We start from the raw sequence: 17,420 nt of genomic DNA, 5'->3' as shown, positions 1-17,420 counted from the left end.
CGTGTGTGTTTTCCAAACATGCTCCTATCTGGGTAAGAGGGGGGCACACCTGTTAATTGCCAGTCGCAGAGGTCTCCCGCCAGGCCGAAGATACATCTGGCCAGCAGGATCCCAGTTTGGGTGAGAGAGCAGATACAGGACTCCTTTGCCATCACGCCCTGCAGAGGCTGTCCCCTCTGGAACAGGGCAGCCCAGGTGCCAGTTTTGCAACCAGCCAAGGCCTGCCCACGCTGGGCACGGCGCAGTGGTCGATGTGGGCCTGGACAGTAATTGCCTGAGCTGGAGCAGAGCCCATGTGGGTGGCAGAATAGTCCTTTGACATCAGGCAGGGGAGGGTCACGTGGAATTGCACCACTCAGGCCCCTGCTGGTGGGCTCTCCTCCCTCCCAGGGCTGCTTACACATCATGCACCTGCCTGGTGCTGTAGATATTCCAGGTGCCTAGGTGAGCAACACAGATAAGCTGCTGATGTTCTAGTGGGGGAGGCAGAAAAAAGTCAGATAAATATATCAGGTGGTGATAATGGCTGATGTCTCGTAAAGCAGGGTGGGTGGACGAAGGGTAGCAGGGTGTGGGGTGCCATCCTGGGGTCACAGCTGGGGACAACTTCTCCCATCAGGAGTCATCTGAGGAGAGGTTTCAGTGGAAAAAGGGATGAGACCTGTGGACACAGGGAAGGACCTTCCAAGTAGAGGGAACACTAGGGCTTTGATCTGAGTGAGATGTTTGCGGCTGGGGAGAGGGTGCGGGTTTGAGCAAAGGAGCAATGAGCTCTAACACATTTTTCTAAAGAACATTCTAGCTGTGGTATAGAGAAGATTGCGTATAGGTGGAGGGGGGCAAGGTGAGTGGGGATGGAAGCGGGGGGACCAGGAAGGAGGCTATTGCACCAGTCCAGGCGGACGCTGGGCCCCGGCAGGAGTCGACTGTGACAATCAGGGAAGAGATGAGAGCAGCTCAGACCAGACTGGAGGCGGTAAGGCTGGTGAGGAGCAGCCCGATTCCGGGGGGATTCTGAGCAGAGGCGCCGTGACATGTGGCTTGCTTGTCTCAGCATAGGCCCCGCCCACTGACTTGAAGAAGCCTGCCGGGGCCTCGGCCTGCCTCTCCCTCTGCTGAAGGCTTGCCCCCACCTCGGACCCCCGCTCTGGGCTTTGCGTGAGTGGGTTTGGGTGGGTGGGTCCTGGGTGTCCGCTTCTCTGTCAGAGCGGGTTGAGCTCTTGCAGCTGCATCCCTGCCCTCATCGATTTAGTTTTCTTTCTTGTGGCCTTTAGTGAAATGTCAGGATTCAGAGGGAGAACAGCAGAGGAGGGTAACTCTCCTGAAGTGATGTTTTCACTTTATTTTCTTTCAGGCTACACTTTCAGAGAATACTTTTTGTTCTGAATATTGAATACTATTTTTTGTGTCATAGCCCCGGGAACGACAACCAGCAACTCCTGGGACAGTACAAGAATGGTCCCTCCCCAAGAATGGTCCGAATCTGGTGGACATTTCTCACTAGGGCCTGATTTCTATTTTGAATTTTATTTTGGTTAGACACTCATACGCACAGACACGTACACACTCCCCACCTTTGTGCGGACAGGTACATCTGTTCTCATTGTTACACTTTGGAGAGTGCTCTGTGTCGGTGTGTAAAACCCTTCCTTGCCGTGCGCCCTATGGTTTCCCAGGTTGTGCACTGCACACCTCCGGGGGCGCCATTGATATTAACCGTCATGCTGGTTTGTAGCACATTCATTCTTTTTTAATAACAGCATTATATTCCATAATATACCATTAGTGACTTAACTAGTACTCTTTTTAAAAATCCTCACCCAAGTATATGTTTTATTGATTTTAGAGAGAGAAGAAGAAAGAGAGGGGTGGGGGGGGGAGAGAGAAAGAGAAGGGGAAAAAGAACAATGGCATGAGAAAGAAACATTGATCGGTAACCTCCTGTATACACCCCAGCTGGGGATTGAACCTGCAACCTAGGTATGTGCTCTGACCAGGCATGGAACCAGCAACCTTTTGGTGTACAGGATGAGGTTCCAACCAACTGAGCCACCCAGCCAGGGCTTGACCAGTACTCCTTTGATGGGCCTTTAGATTGTTTCCAGTCTTTAGCTCTTTTAAAGAGTGCTACACTGAATAGCCTTGTCCTGAGTCTTCCCCACACATCTGCCAGGACATCCATAAAATAACCCGCTCACTCGTAGCAGAGTTACAGCATCCACGGGAGCACACATTTGCACGTTTGAAAGATAACTGCAAGATTGCCTCCCGCAGATTTGGGTGCACCCGATTTCTCCAGACTCCACCCTTACGTTTCCCTATTTCAACCAGGTCACGTTTCGCCTGGGTGGCGCCCCTGCGGTCTTTTGCGTGAGTCCCACAGAGCAGAGGAAGGGGGCGTTCCTCCCACACGCAGACGTGGCTTCAAAGCCCTGCTCTGCCGCTTGCTCGGTGGGCAGTCTCGCGTGTCTGAGCCTCAGTTTCCTCTTCTGTAAAAAACAGAAAAAGAATTCAATAGAACTCCAACAACGTGGAAAGGCAGACATGCAACAACTAATTGGGTAACTCATTATATCTTGCAGGTACGATAAACACAACAAAGAAGACTAGTTAGTACTGGGAGGCCCCGCCTCATCTGGGTAGCAAGGAAAGATTTTCTTGTGAAATTACATTTGAGCCACACTCTTCAGTATAGCTAGGAATTAATGAGGATAAAAGGGTGGGGAGGAAGTGGAGGGACGGGGGCTGTCCCTGAAACACCAGACACAAGAAAGAATGTGGAAAAGGGGTGGGGCTGCGATGGGCGGGGCCAGGTCACGCAGGGCCTTAGAGCCAATGGGAGCTGGGAGTGAGTGATTGATAGCCAGCTGAAGTTTAAGGTCATCCTAGTCCCTGGTGGGTAATGGTGGGTAATGGTGGGTGAGGACTGCAGGGGACTCAGGGAAACTGCAGAGAGAAACGATGGTAACCACTTTCAGGAAGGAAGAAGCGATGGAGGAGGAGAGACTGGGCTTTAGGACATAGAATCGGCAGGACTTTGGGATGGGTCCGTTATGGCGACGAGGCCTAGGGAGGTATTGAGAATGAGGGTTTCCAGTGAAGTTACTAACACATGCTCATTAGCTGGGTAGGGAAGGCTTGTTGGGATNGAATTAATGAGGATAAAAGGGTGGGGAGGAAGTGGAGGGACGGGGGCTGTCCCTGAAACACCAGACACAAGAAAGAATGTGGAAAAGGGGTGGGGCTGCGATGGGCGGGGCCAGGTCACGCAGGGCCTTAGAGCCAATGGGAGCTGGGAGTGAGTGATTGATAGCCAGCTGAAGTTTAAGGTCATCCTAGTCCCCGGTGGGTAATGGTGGGTAATGGTGGGTGAGGACTGCAGGGGACTCAGGGAAACTGCAGAGAGAAACGATGGTAACCACTTTCAGGAAGGAAGAAGGGATGGAGGAGGAGAGAGTGGGCTTTAGGACATAGAATCGGCAGGACTTTGGGATGGGTCCATTATGGCGACGAGGCCTAGGGAGGTATTGAGAATGAGGGTTTCCAGTGAAGTTACTAACACATGCTCATTAGCCGGGTAGGGAAGGCTTGTTGGGATGACTGAGAGAACAATGAGGAACTGGTTTCCCTGGTCCGTGTGAGTGCGTGCATGTGAGTGTGTGTGTGTGCACACACATGTGAGGGCCTGGCTGGGGTGGCAGGTATGTTCTGTGACTTCAGCATCCCCCCAAATACAGGCTGAATCTGGGACCCACGTGCATCTGTCCAAACTGCCCCTCCACGTGCTGTGTGGCAATGGGGACAGCAATAAAACACGCCCACAGGCTTTTCTGTTCTTTCAGAGTGAAATCTTTGAGGATGATACCAATTTCCTAATATTCCAACTTCAACAAAAAAAAATGCTACTTAACATTGTTAAAGTTTGATTTTAGTAAAATTCAAACCAGTTTCTTTGGCCAGTTGCCATTCTGAAAATCAGTCCCACATTTTTGGATTTGGTGGCAGCCCCGTCCATCTGAGAGTGTTTAAAAAGCTCTGAGCAGAGCTGATAGGGAAATTATTTTCTGAGGAAGATTCATTTACAAGAGTTCTCATGGCAGTGTTTATGACGGGGGAGGTTTGCAACAACCTAAATGCCCAGCCATAGGGTAAATTAAAACTCTGGTTGCATCCAGCAGGTGGAACCTCCAGGACTGGGACCTGGCGAGGCAAGAGAGTCACAGTGAGGGTGGGGAGGCAGGGGAGAGAGGAGGGGGCACAGTTTAAGGTAGCACTTGCTCTCAGGTGCCCACCTTGCATTGGCACGACTCTGAGAGCCAGTGCCTCCTTAAACCATGCATGGAGGGCACCTCCCTCACCTTCTGCTAATCCGAGTGCTGGGAAATATTAGGCCGACATTTGAGATCGTCTCATAAAACAAGACTTAATAGCAAGGGGAAATGGTCACACTATATTGGTGAGTGGAAACAGTATGTATACAATAGAATCCCAAATATGTTCATCTGTGTGCCCAGAAGAAAAATCTGGAAGGACATACACTAAAATACTTCTTTTGAGGGAGTATTTTCTTTGTGGTTTCTGTATTTTTTATCTCATCTGTATTTTTCCTGCAACGAATGAACCCTTGTCAACTTTGGTAACAAGACCAAGGAAAAGCAAGAATCAACAGATACTAAGGCCCCTTTATCTGTGCATCAGGAGAGGAGGGGCAGTGCTTGAACTTGGGGGTGGGGTGGGGATGCTGACACCAAGGTTCCCTGAGATGTTGGCCTCTGCGGTGCTCTTGCTGAGCTGGAGGGGCTGACCTGCCCGCCTTATCACAAGCAGCCCAGACTCGGGAGAGCTGGCCTTTGCCGGAGTCAGGGGTCAGCTGTGACACAGAGGAAGCAACTGTCCCCTTATGCCTGGGGTCCCACCCGATGGCTTTCGAGCTGTAGGGTCACAAGCAAGGTGCATCACCCTGCGGAGCCTTAGCTCTCTCACCCAGAAAAGGGGTTGCTAGCCTTGATCTTCTCCAAGCACCGCTGTGCAGTCAGTCAGCTCTGTCCCTCCCTGCCCTGGAGTCAGCCAGCATGGTGCACACCAGAAATGCCCCTACTTGTCGACAGCTGGGGAGATTACCAGAAGCAGAAAACTTTCCCTCTCACCTCGGCTGCAGGGAGTGGGGCCTCTTTTGCTTGGGGGACCAGCTGACCTTGAGCCTGCAGGTTGCAGCAGCTATCTGCTGGGGCTGGAAGGTGACCCTGCTTGCCCACGCCCTTGAGAAGACCTGGCCTTTGGAGAAGACTGGAGAGAGACCCTGTGACCAAAGTCTCCCTAAAATGGAGACAACGGGGCATTGAGACCTCACCACCCAAGACATCGCGTTGTGTGTGTGAGACCCAGCTCGCCTGTTTTCTGGAGAAGCAAGTAAATAGGGCTATGCTTTTTGTGCCAAACCTTCGGAGAGCTGGAGGTCCTTCCAGAATAAGCACACTGAGCAGTCAGGGCCTGGGCACCTCCTAGCACCTTCTAGGACAGGAGAGGTGGAGGGCAAAGGGGAACCGTCCTTCTCGTGCAGGATGGCACGGTCTCTCTTGTCACCCAGCATGCCAGGTCAGTGTCTGACCTCCCCGCAGTGAGGACCAGAGTCAGTGCCTGGCTTTTGCCACACACGAGGGTGTTTCGGGTTGTTTTTCACTTGCTGGGACTTTCATATCTATTTGTCACCTTCCCATGCTGTCCTGTAACGCCACCTCCTTGTACTGATTCGCATCGTCCTGTGATGACAAGGAGAGTTCTCGTTTCACGGGCACCTACTGGGTGTTATGCTTTGGGGCCCTTCACAGGTTGTCTTACTTCATCTTCACAAGAGCCCTGGGGTGTGGGAGGTGAGGTCCCCATTTTATATGAGCGAGTGGAAACTCGGGGTGGGGGGGTCCCTGCTCCAGAGACACACAGCTGTGAAGAAGCAGAGCCGGGATTGGGATTCACGTAGGTCCGGCCACATGGGAAGTCCGTTCTTCTTTCTGCTAGCTCACGCTCCTCTCTGGTGTGGTCAGGGGAGGGACACTCGCCAAGGGAAGGCGGGTTCCATCTGCTCACCTTGTATCAGCTGGCTCAGCTCGGCCAGGGGCTGCTGCGGCACCCAGAGGTCCTTCTTCAGGGAGAGGGGGTCTCTCTCAAGAGGCAACGTTGTTTGCTTGTTTTGGTTGCTGTTGTCTGTTTCCTTTCTCCGTCTCCCTTTTCCTCTCTCTCATTCAGCGGGAAGAACACCCTTGATCTTATAGTCAAGTGCTTCTGATGTTTCCTTTGAGGGCCTGGTCAGCGCCTTCTGGCCTGGAGTTGCAGATCAGAGAACAGGGACATAGAGCAGAGGCCAGGGCGTGGACAGTGTGTCGGGAGGGGGGGAGCTCAGAGCCTGAAGGCCCGGCTCTGCACCCTATTAAGAGTATGGAGTGAGACAAGTTGCCCAGCTATTGCAGGCCTCAGTTTCCTCACCTGTAAAATGGGCCCACCCTACCTGGGGTGGTTGGGATGCTGGTAAACATTGAGTGCAGTGCCTGGCCTGAGCGAAGTGCACACTCAGCTGCTGCCTTGGTGGTGGTGGTGATCATTCATTCGAGATGTGTATCAATCACACTGGACAAAATAAACAAGGTTCCTGCCACCGTGGACCTCATGTTCAGGTGGGAGAGGGAGATACTAGGCAAAAACCAACAAGAAAATTTCTGATGGTAATGAAGCAACTATTCTGGTGGTGTGACTGCCTGACATCAGTTCTTGGGGGGAAATGAGCCAGATTTATAGCATTTGCCAGTTGGCGTGGTGTGTATTTCTGAGTGAATTTATTGAGACAAAGTGTGGCGTGATCCCAGCCTTCCTATGTACAACCATGGTTTACATGACTACCTACCTGCTCACTTATCTGGCATAACACCAAACAACACATTCTGGACCTGCTCAGAAATATTCCTACCATGGCTGATTTCAAGCTACCAAAATGACGTCGGCTGGCTCATAAAAGTCCTAACAGTTTAACAGTTGGCCCTCGGAAGGCTGAAAGAGCTGGCTCTGGCCCTGGGTGTGTATAAATAATGNTGCAGTGCCTGGCCTGAGCGAAGTGCACACTCAGCTGCTGCCTTGGTGGTGGTGGTGATCATTCATTCGAGATGTGTATCAATCACACTGGACAAAATAAACAAGGTTCCTGCCACCGTGGACCTCATGTTCAGGTGGGAGAGGGAGATACTAGGCAAAAACCAACAAGAAAATTTCTGATGGTAATGAAGCAACTATTCTGGTGGTGTGACTGCCTGACATCAGTTCTTGGGGGGAAATGAGCCAGATTTATAGCATTTGCCAGTTGGCGTGGTGTGTATTTCTGAGTGAATTTATTGAGACAAAGTGTGGCGTGATCCCAGCCTTCCTATGTACAACCATGGTTTACATGACTACCTACCTGCTCACTTACCTGGCATAACACCAAACAACACATTCTGGACCTGCTCAGAAATATTCCTACCATGGCTGATTTCAAGCTACCAAAATGACGTCGGCTGGCTCATAAAACTCCTAACAGTTTAACAGTTGGCCCTCGGAAGGCTGAAAGAGCTGGCTCTGGCCCTGGGTGTGTATAAATAATGTGGTTCCAGAAAGACCTGGGGACGCAAGAACTAAATGTCCTGGCGGGAGAGTATTCCAAGCCGAGACGATGGCTGTGCAAAGGCCCTGAGGTCACACAGCTCTTGATGTGCATGGGGGACAGAAGGATGACTGGTGTGGGCAGGAGCCTAATGGTGCGGAGGGAGAGGAAGGCAAAGGCTGGGCCCTTGGAAGCCTCATAGATGGTGGCCTCCCGTTTCAGCTTTATCCTCAGGCCACAGGATGTCTTCGGAGGCTTGTAAGCTGGGGAGCATCTTGGCCTGATTTGTATTGTTAAAAGATCGTCAAGCTGTTCTGTGAAAGACCAACAAGAGGCCAGTGAGTGGGCAGTGGTGGTCCCTCCAGGGAGAGGAAAATGGGGGCTTGGACTACGTGCGCCAGCAGGGGAGGGGCCGGGGGTAGCTGGATTCAGATAGAGCTGTGGGGATGTGACAGATTTTATCTGCAGGTGTCCCTGGGTATTTACCAAGAATACGGTCTGTCTGCAGTTTCCGCTTTCTGTCATCAGAGGAGGAAGGAAACTCAGTCCGTCTCAGCACACTATCTGTCTACCTGCCTACTTCTCCATCCGTGATACTGTCTGTGTCTACCGCTTCCTGATAAATCCAGGAGGCCAGCTGAGGAAATATGTTTATCTTGGCTCCAAGTGCAAAGCAAAAACAAAATCTCTTCTCAACACCGTCCTCCTTCCTCCTATTTTTCTCACTGAGAACAGCGCCCTGTTCTTCAATTTGCATGGAGGAGAAAGATAAGCAGCTCTGACCTGGGTTTCCATCTTTGCCCTAGGGTGCCTCTCGGGGTGTATCAGACCTGTAGGTACGTGTCAGGGGTGTCGGCCTAGCAGATGATGGGACAGGGTGTCACCTGACTCTGCCCCATCTCCAGCTCATCTCTTTGTACAGTTTTTAAAGTGCAGGAGAGTCCTAGCTTTCTAGACCAGCGTTGTCCCATGCAACTTTTCTCGATGATGGCAGTGTTCTGTGTCTGTGCTGTCCCCGACTAGCCATGTGTGGCTGTTGACCAATTGACACGTGGCTAGGGCCACAGAGAAACTGAATTTTCAACTTTGTTTACCTTTTGTATTGGGCAGTACAATGCTAGACCAGATGTGGTCATCCATCGGGCCTTTGTGTTTTGGCCGTTGACTGGAGATCCTACTGACGTTTTGTAGAATGTTGTGGAAGGGTGGGATCTTAGTTGTGACTTGTCACGGTCCCCCTCAGTTTGCAGAGAAGGATTAAATGATTTGCCCAGCGTTCCTCAGCCGGGGGGGTGGCAGGCCAGGAACCCACCCTCAAATGCTTGGCTCAGTACACTTTTCTAAATGTGTTATTCAAAACCCATGCTAATTTTCACAGATTTCCAGAGATACATTCTTCCTATAACACTATGAATAAATTTAAAGCCCTCTAATCAGCAGTCTCGATATTGGTCCCCTTCGCCATCCCTACCAGTGGTCACGGTGTGGCCAGTTGGGAGTGCAACCGTCTACATCTTTTCCTGTTGTGTTTACATGTGTATAAATGAGTGGGTTGAAAACCTTTAGCATTTTAAAATTAAGTTGTATCACGCTACCCATATTTTTCTACAAATTGCTTTTCTCTTTCAACCGCATATCTTAGATCTTTCTGGATCAGTCCAGAGAGCTCTACCTTATTATTTTTTAATTGCTGCAGCCTTTCATAGCCTGGGTAGTCTCATACTACTCATAAGCCTATTGGTATAACTAATTGTTTATTGTTCCACTTTTTTTTTTTTAGTAAACATGTTTTTGCGTATCTCCTGCATGCACAAGATTTCTGCTAGGTACATAGGAAAAAATGAAATTACTGGGTAATACAGAGTATGCATTTTTAATTTTAGTAGCTGTTACTCTAATACTCTTTAAAATAGCTATACCAGTTTGTGTCCCTATCAGCTACATGGCAGTGCCTGGGTCCCCACAGCCTGAAAAACCCTTGATGTAACCAAACATGCACATGGGTGCCCATCTAAAGGTGAAAAATGGCATCTCACGGTGGTTTCCCTCGCATTTGCCTATTCACACACCCTGGTGAACACCTTTTCTATGCCGATGGCTGTTTGTTTCTCTGTGAATTTCCTGTTCAAACCTCTTGCTCGTTTTTTTTTTCTTTTGGATACTTTTACTAATTCACTCAGCAAGTGCATGCCAGGTGCCCAGCATTATGGTAGGCGCTAGGGATTTTGTGGTAGGTTAAAGAAACGGACATTCCTGCCCTCAGAGAGGTGGGATAATCAAGGTGTAGGGGAAAGACCTAAACAAAAGGAATCGAGGAAATGTATGTTAGATGGGAGGAAAAGAGAGAGAAGGAGACAGGGAGAGCCACTGGGGCGTGACTGGGTTGTAAATAGGACAGTTGGGCAACCGTGTCCTTGACTTACTCCTCTGTGGGCGTTCTTTCTGTATTCCGTGTGCTAATCTTTGGTCTGTTGCACGTCAAACATTTTTCTTCCAGTCTTTTGTTTTCTTTTGACTTGGATGATGGTACTTTCGCCTTTTTCTTTTTTTTTTAAGTTGCCAATGTGAACTTTTTAACTGCACTACCGGCATGTAAAAAGTGAAAGTTCCTTCTTCTGATCTTCCCGGACAACCATGGTCAAGAGCTTTCTTCTGACTATTTTCTGTCCTCATTCCCATGTAACATCCCCGCACCAACCGCCGACTGCCGTTTAAGCGTAGTTTCTGGCTCTTTCTTCGTAAATGAAAATCTGATCTGCCACCTTCTTTCTTACGGCTGCTGAATATTCCAGGATAGAGAAGATCCTGTGATTTACAGAACTAGTCCCTGCCAGCTGGGCGTCCAGGTTGCTTCCAGATCTCCGTTCCTCTGGACAAGGCAGCGATCCTGTGCTCTTCCTGGTACCCAGGAGTTTCTCTGATCTTTTTGTTTGTCGGACCGTGGCTGCCACATCCTGCATGTCAGTGCTGCTGGAATAACTCGATTTTGTGTCCTCTCCCCGCCCGCCCCCCCCCCCCCAGCTCCACGGCTACATGGAGAACAAGCCCCTGGGACTGCAGATCTTCATTGGGACAGCCGACGAGCGGATCCTGAAGCCCCACGCGTTCTACCAGGTGCACCGGATCACGGGGAAGACCGTCACCACCACCAGCTATGAGAAGATCGTGGGTAACACCAAGGTCCTGGAGATCCCGCTGGAGCCAAAAAACAACATGAGGGCGACGTAAGGGCTGGGGCCGCGGGCCGTGGGTCTGGAGGCGGGCTGAGGGGGGCCACCTGGCAGGAGTCCTGGGGAGGGGGCTCCGTGCGGTTGGTGGAGGCAGCCGTGGGTGGTGGTTCCGGCCTGGGAGGGGCCCAGGCTGATTAATGCTGTAAAAGTCCCTGTTGGAACAGTCCTTTACCTAGATATTTTTCATGTGGACTGGGAGGAAGAACACTTACACATCCTTGGGTTACGCCGGCTGGGATGAGACTAAATGCCAATTGTTCACAGATTTGCCAATTGCTAACGTTTTTCACGTTTGCTTTATCATGCTCTCCATTTTCCCTGAACCATTTGAGAGTTGCAGAAATCATGCCTGTGGGACTTTTAAATACTGTCATGGACGTATCTCAAGAACAAGAATACATTCTTACACGGGCACAGTACATTTATCAAATCCAAGACGTTAATGTTGATACACTACTCTTATCTCTTGAGTAGTCGAGAAGTAATTCTCGCCAGTTGCGTATCTGAGTTTTGCAGATACTTTGAGAGTTGAAAAGTTGGCATGAAAATAATCTCCCCAGAGAAGTGATTTCCAGTGGGATTTCTCTAATTACCTCTGCAGTGTGTTGCCCGCCCCTCTCGGTATAAATCCCTGGCCGGACTACTTATCGGTGTATCGCAGTATCTTCCTGTGTCTGGCTGTGGAATTATGTTGCTTAGCTGCCCGAGGTGGTCTTGCAGGCGAGCCTTCCTGCTCGCTCACACGGCTGGTTTTAAATGGGGCCTTTGACCTTCTGGCAGCATTGACTGTGCGGGCATCCTGAAGCTGAGGAACGCGGACATCGAGCTGCGCAAGGGCGAGACGGACATCGGCAGAAAGAACACACGGGTCAGGCTGGTTTTCCGGGTGCACATTCCAGAGTCCAGTGGGAGGATCATCTCCCTGCAGACCGCATCCAACCCCATCGAGTGCTGTAAGTCGGGCTCCGGGCAGGGCCGGTCTTTGGAAAGGCGATTGTATGTAACCTCCCGCTCTCGGCAAGGCGCCCAGGGTGGGTGCCCGGCAAGAATACGCAGGACCCACAGGGATCAAGAGTAGGCTCCCGATGACCAAAAGGCCTGAGCCAGCGCACAGTTAAGGGTTTCTCTCTGGTTCTATTTGCTTGCGGAGGGTTTTGTAGCCTCACAGGAAATTAAAAAATAATACGGCTAATGAGCAGCCTACAGCTTTGTTTAGAGGATTGGAGACGTATAAATGTTGTTCTGGGTTTCAAAAGGGGTGGATGTTGTCGGAGTGAGTACAGTGCGGATCACGCCGTCTCTTCCTTTTCCTCTGTTGTTCCGTCAGTAAGAAGAACAGTGATATCACAGCGGCTCTCACTTACTGAGCTCTCACGCGCCCGGTGCCTGTGCTGAGTGCACAGTTTGCAGTAGCTTGTTGACTCCGCGCAGCCAGCCACCTTGGCAATGGCTGGTGTCTGTCACGATGCTTTACGGAAGAGGAGGGAGAGAGACGAGGAGGGGTATGGTAGCACACCCAAAACGTGGCAGAGTGGGGGTTTGAACAGGAGCTGTGGCACCCAGGCACTGTGCTTCGCCATCACCCTCAGCCCATCGCTGGTCGTTTCCTGAGAAGGTGCTTGGTGTCTGGCGCTGTGCCAGGGAGCTGCAAATGAGCACAGCATTTTCTGTCTTCAACGAGCGACAGGCTGATGGAAGCAGAGGCACCCACGCAAAGATGCAGCAAGGTTTCAGAATCCAGTGCACGGTGGCTGAGGCCTGCCATTTAGAAGGGCTCCAGGCAGAAACCGGGCTCGTCTCCACCAGGTTTTGAAAGAAGCAGCTGCTTTGAGCTCATTCTTAGGTACTTTTCTCAAGCTTTGTTGTTGGTTTTACAATGAGATGGGACCAAGCTTGTTGTCTAGTTTTTGAGAGTTTAGAGATCATTTTTAAAGGCCTAAAGAAGAAAAAAAGTAAGCATTGTTTCAGAAACAAAAGTGGTTTATGTTGTTTAGCCTCTTTTAAGAATTCTATGTTTTTAAAATCACGTTCCGTATTCCATTATATTTCAGAATTCTTTTCCTATTGGCATTTTGCTGTAACGAGGTGTCACAAAATCAGTTTCCCGCAGAGGCCGGGGAGGCCATGGAAATGAGCAAAGTGGGCTGGGTGGGCAGCAATAGGGAGTGGTGAGGACTGGGGACCACAAAGGCATATCCTCCATTGAAATGCGCTGTCATTACTCAACTCCAGACAGTGTGTCCCCGTGGGAATGAAGACTCAGTGAGGCTACATCTTCTGACTTTTAAAAATAGACCACAGTCTCCCAACTTTTAAAAAGCAGCAGCACGTCCCAAGCCCTGCTTGGGGTCAGGCAAAGGCTGCACGTGGCTCTGAGTGATCAGAGGTGGTCTTAAGCAGATACTGAGTAAAGGGTGAGCCTGACTGTTTTATACATAAAGGGTTGAGACAGACTGGCTCTTAGGATCAATCAGAAGCCAGCAAGGGGAGAGGGTGGACCCTCTTCAGGAGAGAAGCCAGAATTTGGTCTTGGTTGGTCTTTGGAAATGGACAGAGGAACTCTCCAGTTTCTTCCAGCCTCGGGGTCAAGATGCGGGTCAGGCTGAATGTGGTGGGGAGGTTGTACTCTGACGTAAGAAAAGCAAGACCCAACGGTAGGCCACACGGGAAGACAAGTGTGAAACACAGCATCTCAGAAACACTGGAATTCCCCTTCTCTGCCCGCAGAGCCACCCCGTCCTCTGAGGGCTCCTCACGTTGGCCGCCCCGCCCTGGCCTTGGGTTTGAACACGTCAAGGTGTTTTGGGAAGGAAACTCAGGCTTTTCCTCTGTGATTTGGGGGGTTTTGAGAAGAGCAGGACTCCCCTTTCTGGCACGTGATTCACTCTCCAGGATGGGGCTGTGCTTACTAGCAAGGTGGGGACCAGGCGGCCTCAGGAAGGGCTGTACCCAGGAGCCCATCTTCCTCTCCATCTTCCTCGCCTTCTCCCTCAGGTCACCTTAACTCACGTCGATCAGAGACTTTAAGCATCATCATCGAACCACAAGCACCTCCAGCAGGATCTTCCGGGGGTTATAAAGTTGCTGGAGCCTTACAAATGAGGGGTTTTTCTTTTATTTTGAGAAAGCATTTGGCTGATTCAACTACCTGGTTTTGAGAGAGAAGGAAACTGAGACTTTCTTGGTAAAGTGATTCACTCATTTTTATTCAGCAGGGAGTGAGTCCAGGGTCCCCAGCCTTCTAGTTCTAGGAAAACCCTGCTTCTTTGGGTTTCTAGAACACCACTCTTTCTGCAATACCAAATGGAGCTACCCGATGGCCACCCTTCCTCTCATCCAGAATCTTCTGTGATTTTTATTTTCTTCTTTGTTCTTACATCCTAGACCAGTGCCTGGTAGTTCTATAAATATTTATGGACTAATTGTCTTACTGTGTGACCCTTCGGGAGATATTCGATAAATATTTATGGATAGCTAGTCCATCCCATGCATTAGCACAGTATGTGTGCACAAGAAATATTTATTGACTCACTGACTTCGTGGGTAGCCCTTGGGGAGGGTGAGTGAGTAGGAGAAACAGTCTGTGGGGCCGGGACTTATTTGCAAGGCTAACTTACTTACTTTGGAGGTGCCTTTTATGCAACCTCTGAGGGATCAAGGGGAAGTTCTCGGAGTCCAGTAGAACAAACCTGAGCAAACTACAAGAGGCCACTGTGGAAGGCGGGCCTACCTGCTGGACACGTAGATTCCTTCTCTGTATTTAGGGCCATTGTGCCAGAGGTCGCGTCTCACCTTTGCACAGACGGGCACTCCTATGTCACTAGCTCTTCAGTGTTGCCAAGGAGATAACTTTTAGTTCCCTCCCTTACTTTCAGGAGAGAGTGTTTGGAACCTTCCCACGCCTCTCAGCTCTGGGCGCCGCCCTCACCCCGTTCCCACTCCAGGCAGATAGCTGTGCTGCCCACTTTCTGGGAACATGGGAGAGGTTCAGAAGGGCACACCCTTGTCATCTCCGACAGCAGGACGCCCCACATGTCACAGCTGTGGGCCTTCTCTCACCCGGGCACCTGGGAATGGGACACTCCTCACTCTCTTGGGGCTCTTCCGTGTTCTCAGCTTCCACTCCACGTCCCCTGGGGAGGTTGAGTCCTTCTCTCTTGTGTGAGTTTCCCAGGGCTGGCATCACCAATGCCACCAACCGGGAGACTTAAAGCAACGGAAGTTCATTCCATCACATCTGGAGGCCAGAAGCCCAGAATCAAGGTGTGGGCAGGTTGGATCCTTCCGAAGGCCATGAGGGAGACTGTTCCAGCCTCCCTCCCAGCTCCTGCTGGTGGCTGGCCATCCCCCTTGGCCTGTGGACACACCACTCAAGCCTCTGCCTCAGTGCTCACGTGGGCTTCTCTCAGGGCGTCCGTTTCTGTCTCTTCTAGGACACTCTCGTGGGATTTAGGGCTCGCCCTAATCCAGGCTGACTTCACCTCCATCCTTATCTTGTTTACATCTTCAAAGGCCCTATTTATGAATGAGGTCACATTCTGCAGTTCAGGGTAGACAGGAAGTGTTGGAGAGAGCTCTACACCCACCCAGGGGTGTCCAACCTATGGCCCGCGGGCCTCCCGCAGCCCAGGATGGCCATGAACATGGCCCAAAACAAAATCATAATTTACTTAAAACCTTTTTTTTGCCCATCAGTTGCTGTTAGTGTTTGTATATTTAATGGGTGGCCCTGAGACGCCAAAAGGTTCATTTCCTGACTTGACTTTGCTCTCTGTCCCTCAGTTCTGAATCCAGTGGGGTCCTCCTGTGACTTGCAGGCCTTCTGCCTTCCTGTCATCTCCGTCCAGAATGCTGGTTCTCAAACTGGGAATCACCTGGGGAATTTGGGGGTGGGGGGGGCGGGGGGAGCTGTCCTGATTCTGCTGCAGAGGCTTTGACTTGGTCGGCTAGCAGGGAGACTCTCAGAGCCCCTCCCTCCCCCACCAGGGATTTTGCGGTGTGGCACAGTGGAAGCCCCTGGCCTTGCCTCCTTTCCCTCCCCCTGGTGGCCCCATCCCTCCTTCCAGCACTCGGTTAACTCCTCCCTGTCCGAGGTCCCTGGAGGGATGCCCCATGAGGAAGACGCTTGCCCTGACCTCTGTCCTCGCAGAGTAGGGACCAGCGTCTATCACCCAGGGCCTGGCACAGAGCAGCTGTCTCCAGAGTGTTTGTCAAAACAAAACAAAAACCCACCCAACAATGAAACTGCGAAAACTGGCGTCTCTAGCTGCCGGGTGGGAGACAAGGACAGCGAGCAGCTGGAACAGAGACGTCCACAGGTGTGGGTGCCTCTTCCTGAGCACCCACCGGCCAGCCTCTGCAGAGGGGCCTCTCTGTCCGTCCCACTCCAGAAAACACCTAACGCCCCTCTCCACCAGGCCCCGCCCACTCCAGGCACAGCACATGAATTCATTCTCCTCCTCTCCCAGGAGTTGGGGACAGCAGGTATGGGGCACAGACCAGGAAAAGGATTTCTCACCCGGTCTTTTCAGTCTCTCCACGCAAAGGTTTTACTGAGGGATAATTAAGATACAATGCATCGCACAGGCTGTGACTTCAATTCAACGGCTTTGGACAAATGTGGGCAGCGGTGTGATCACTACTCAGAACGAGAGGCAGAGCATGTCCTTGTCCCCTGAGCGTGCCCTCGGTCAGGGCCCTTTCCAGCCTCGCACACACAGGCCCCCCACCCATCTGCTTTCTGTCGCTGTGAATTAGCTTTCCCAGTTCCAGAACTCCGTAGAATGGACCTCTGCAGCACAGCACGCACACTCCGGTGCCGGCCGTGCGTGCTCAGCCCGGTGTCTTTGCAGTCGGTCACTGTCACTGCGTGAACAGTACTGGACTGTGAATGTAACAACTGTTCGTTTCCCTTCCGTAGACACTTGGGTTGTTTCTGAGTTTTGAGTGCTGTGGATAAGGCTGCTCTGTACAGTCTAGGTCAGGGTCTCTGGTGGACACAACGCTTTCGTTTCTCTGGGGTGAGTGCCCAGGAATGGGATTGCAGGGCACGGGGAGGGGGCGGGGCACGGGGAGGGGGCGGGGCACAGGGAGAGGGTGGCCAGATGCGGTATTGGTCTTTTCACTCTGTGTGAGAGTGTGAGCGTCCCTGTCCTCACTAATGTTGGGTTTGCGTGGTCTTGTTAGTTGGGGCCCTTCTGGTGGGCGCCTCTGTGTGTTCGGGTGCCCTCGATATGGCCCGATGCCTGAGGGCGCTGAGACCCCAGTGGTGTGTCCATTCGCTGTCTGCAAGTGTTCTTTGGAAAGGTGTCTGTTCAGAGCTTTTGCCCATTTTCTGTCGAGTTACAGTTATTTTCATTGTTGACATACAGTAGTTCTTTATGTATTCTGAATACAAGTCCTTTGTCAGATACATATATTATCATCCTTTTCCCCTAGTCTGTGGCTTGCCTATTAATTTTCTTAATTGTGTCTTATTATGAACATCAGTAGTTTATTCTGATGAGGTCTAATTTGTCATTTTCTTTTCTTTCTGAATTACTGTTCTTTGCAACCTCCCCACTGCC

The 17,420-nt window shown here is 51.1% G+C and overlaps 1 protein-coding gene across 3 annotated transcripts in view; it reads left to right on the top strand.

Moving 5' to 3' along the window:
- The window catches only part of NFATC2 (nuclear factor of activated T cells 2), a 128,841-nt gene that overhangs the window by 48,628 nt on the left and 62,793 nt on the right, over positions 1–17,420 (top strand). For all 3 annotated transcript variants that reach the window (XM_037059906.1, XM_037059907.1, XM_037059908.1), the window contains exons 4-5: positions 10,646–10,848; positions 11,635–11,807. In XM_037059906.1, coding sequence (XP_036915801.1) covers positions 10,646–10,848; positions 11,635–11,807 — 376 coding nt within the window. The remainder of the gene's footprint in view (positions 1–10,645; positions 10,849–11,634; positions 11,808–17,420) is intronic.

Source organism: Sturnira hondurensis, unplaced genomic scaffold (genome assembly GCF_014824575.4).
Source record: "Sturnira hondurensis isolate 20B ecotype Veracruz unplaced genomic scaffold, ASM1482457v3 Scaffold0011378, whole genome shotgun sequence".
NCBI classification, from domain to species: domain Eukaryota; kingdom Metazoa; phylum Chordata; class Mammalia; order Chiroptera; family Phyllostomidae; genus Sturnira; species Sturnira hondurensis.
This window is presented reverse-complemented; position numbering and strand designations above follow the sequence as displayed.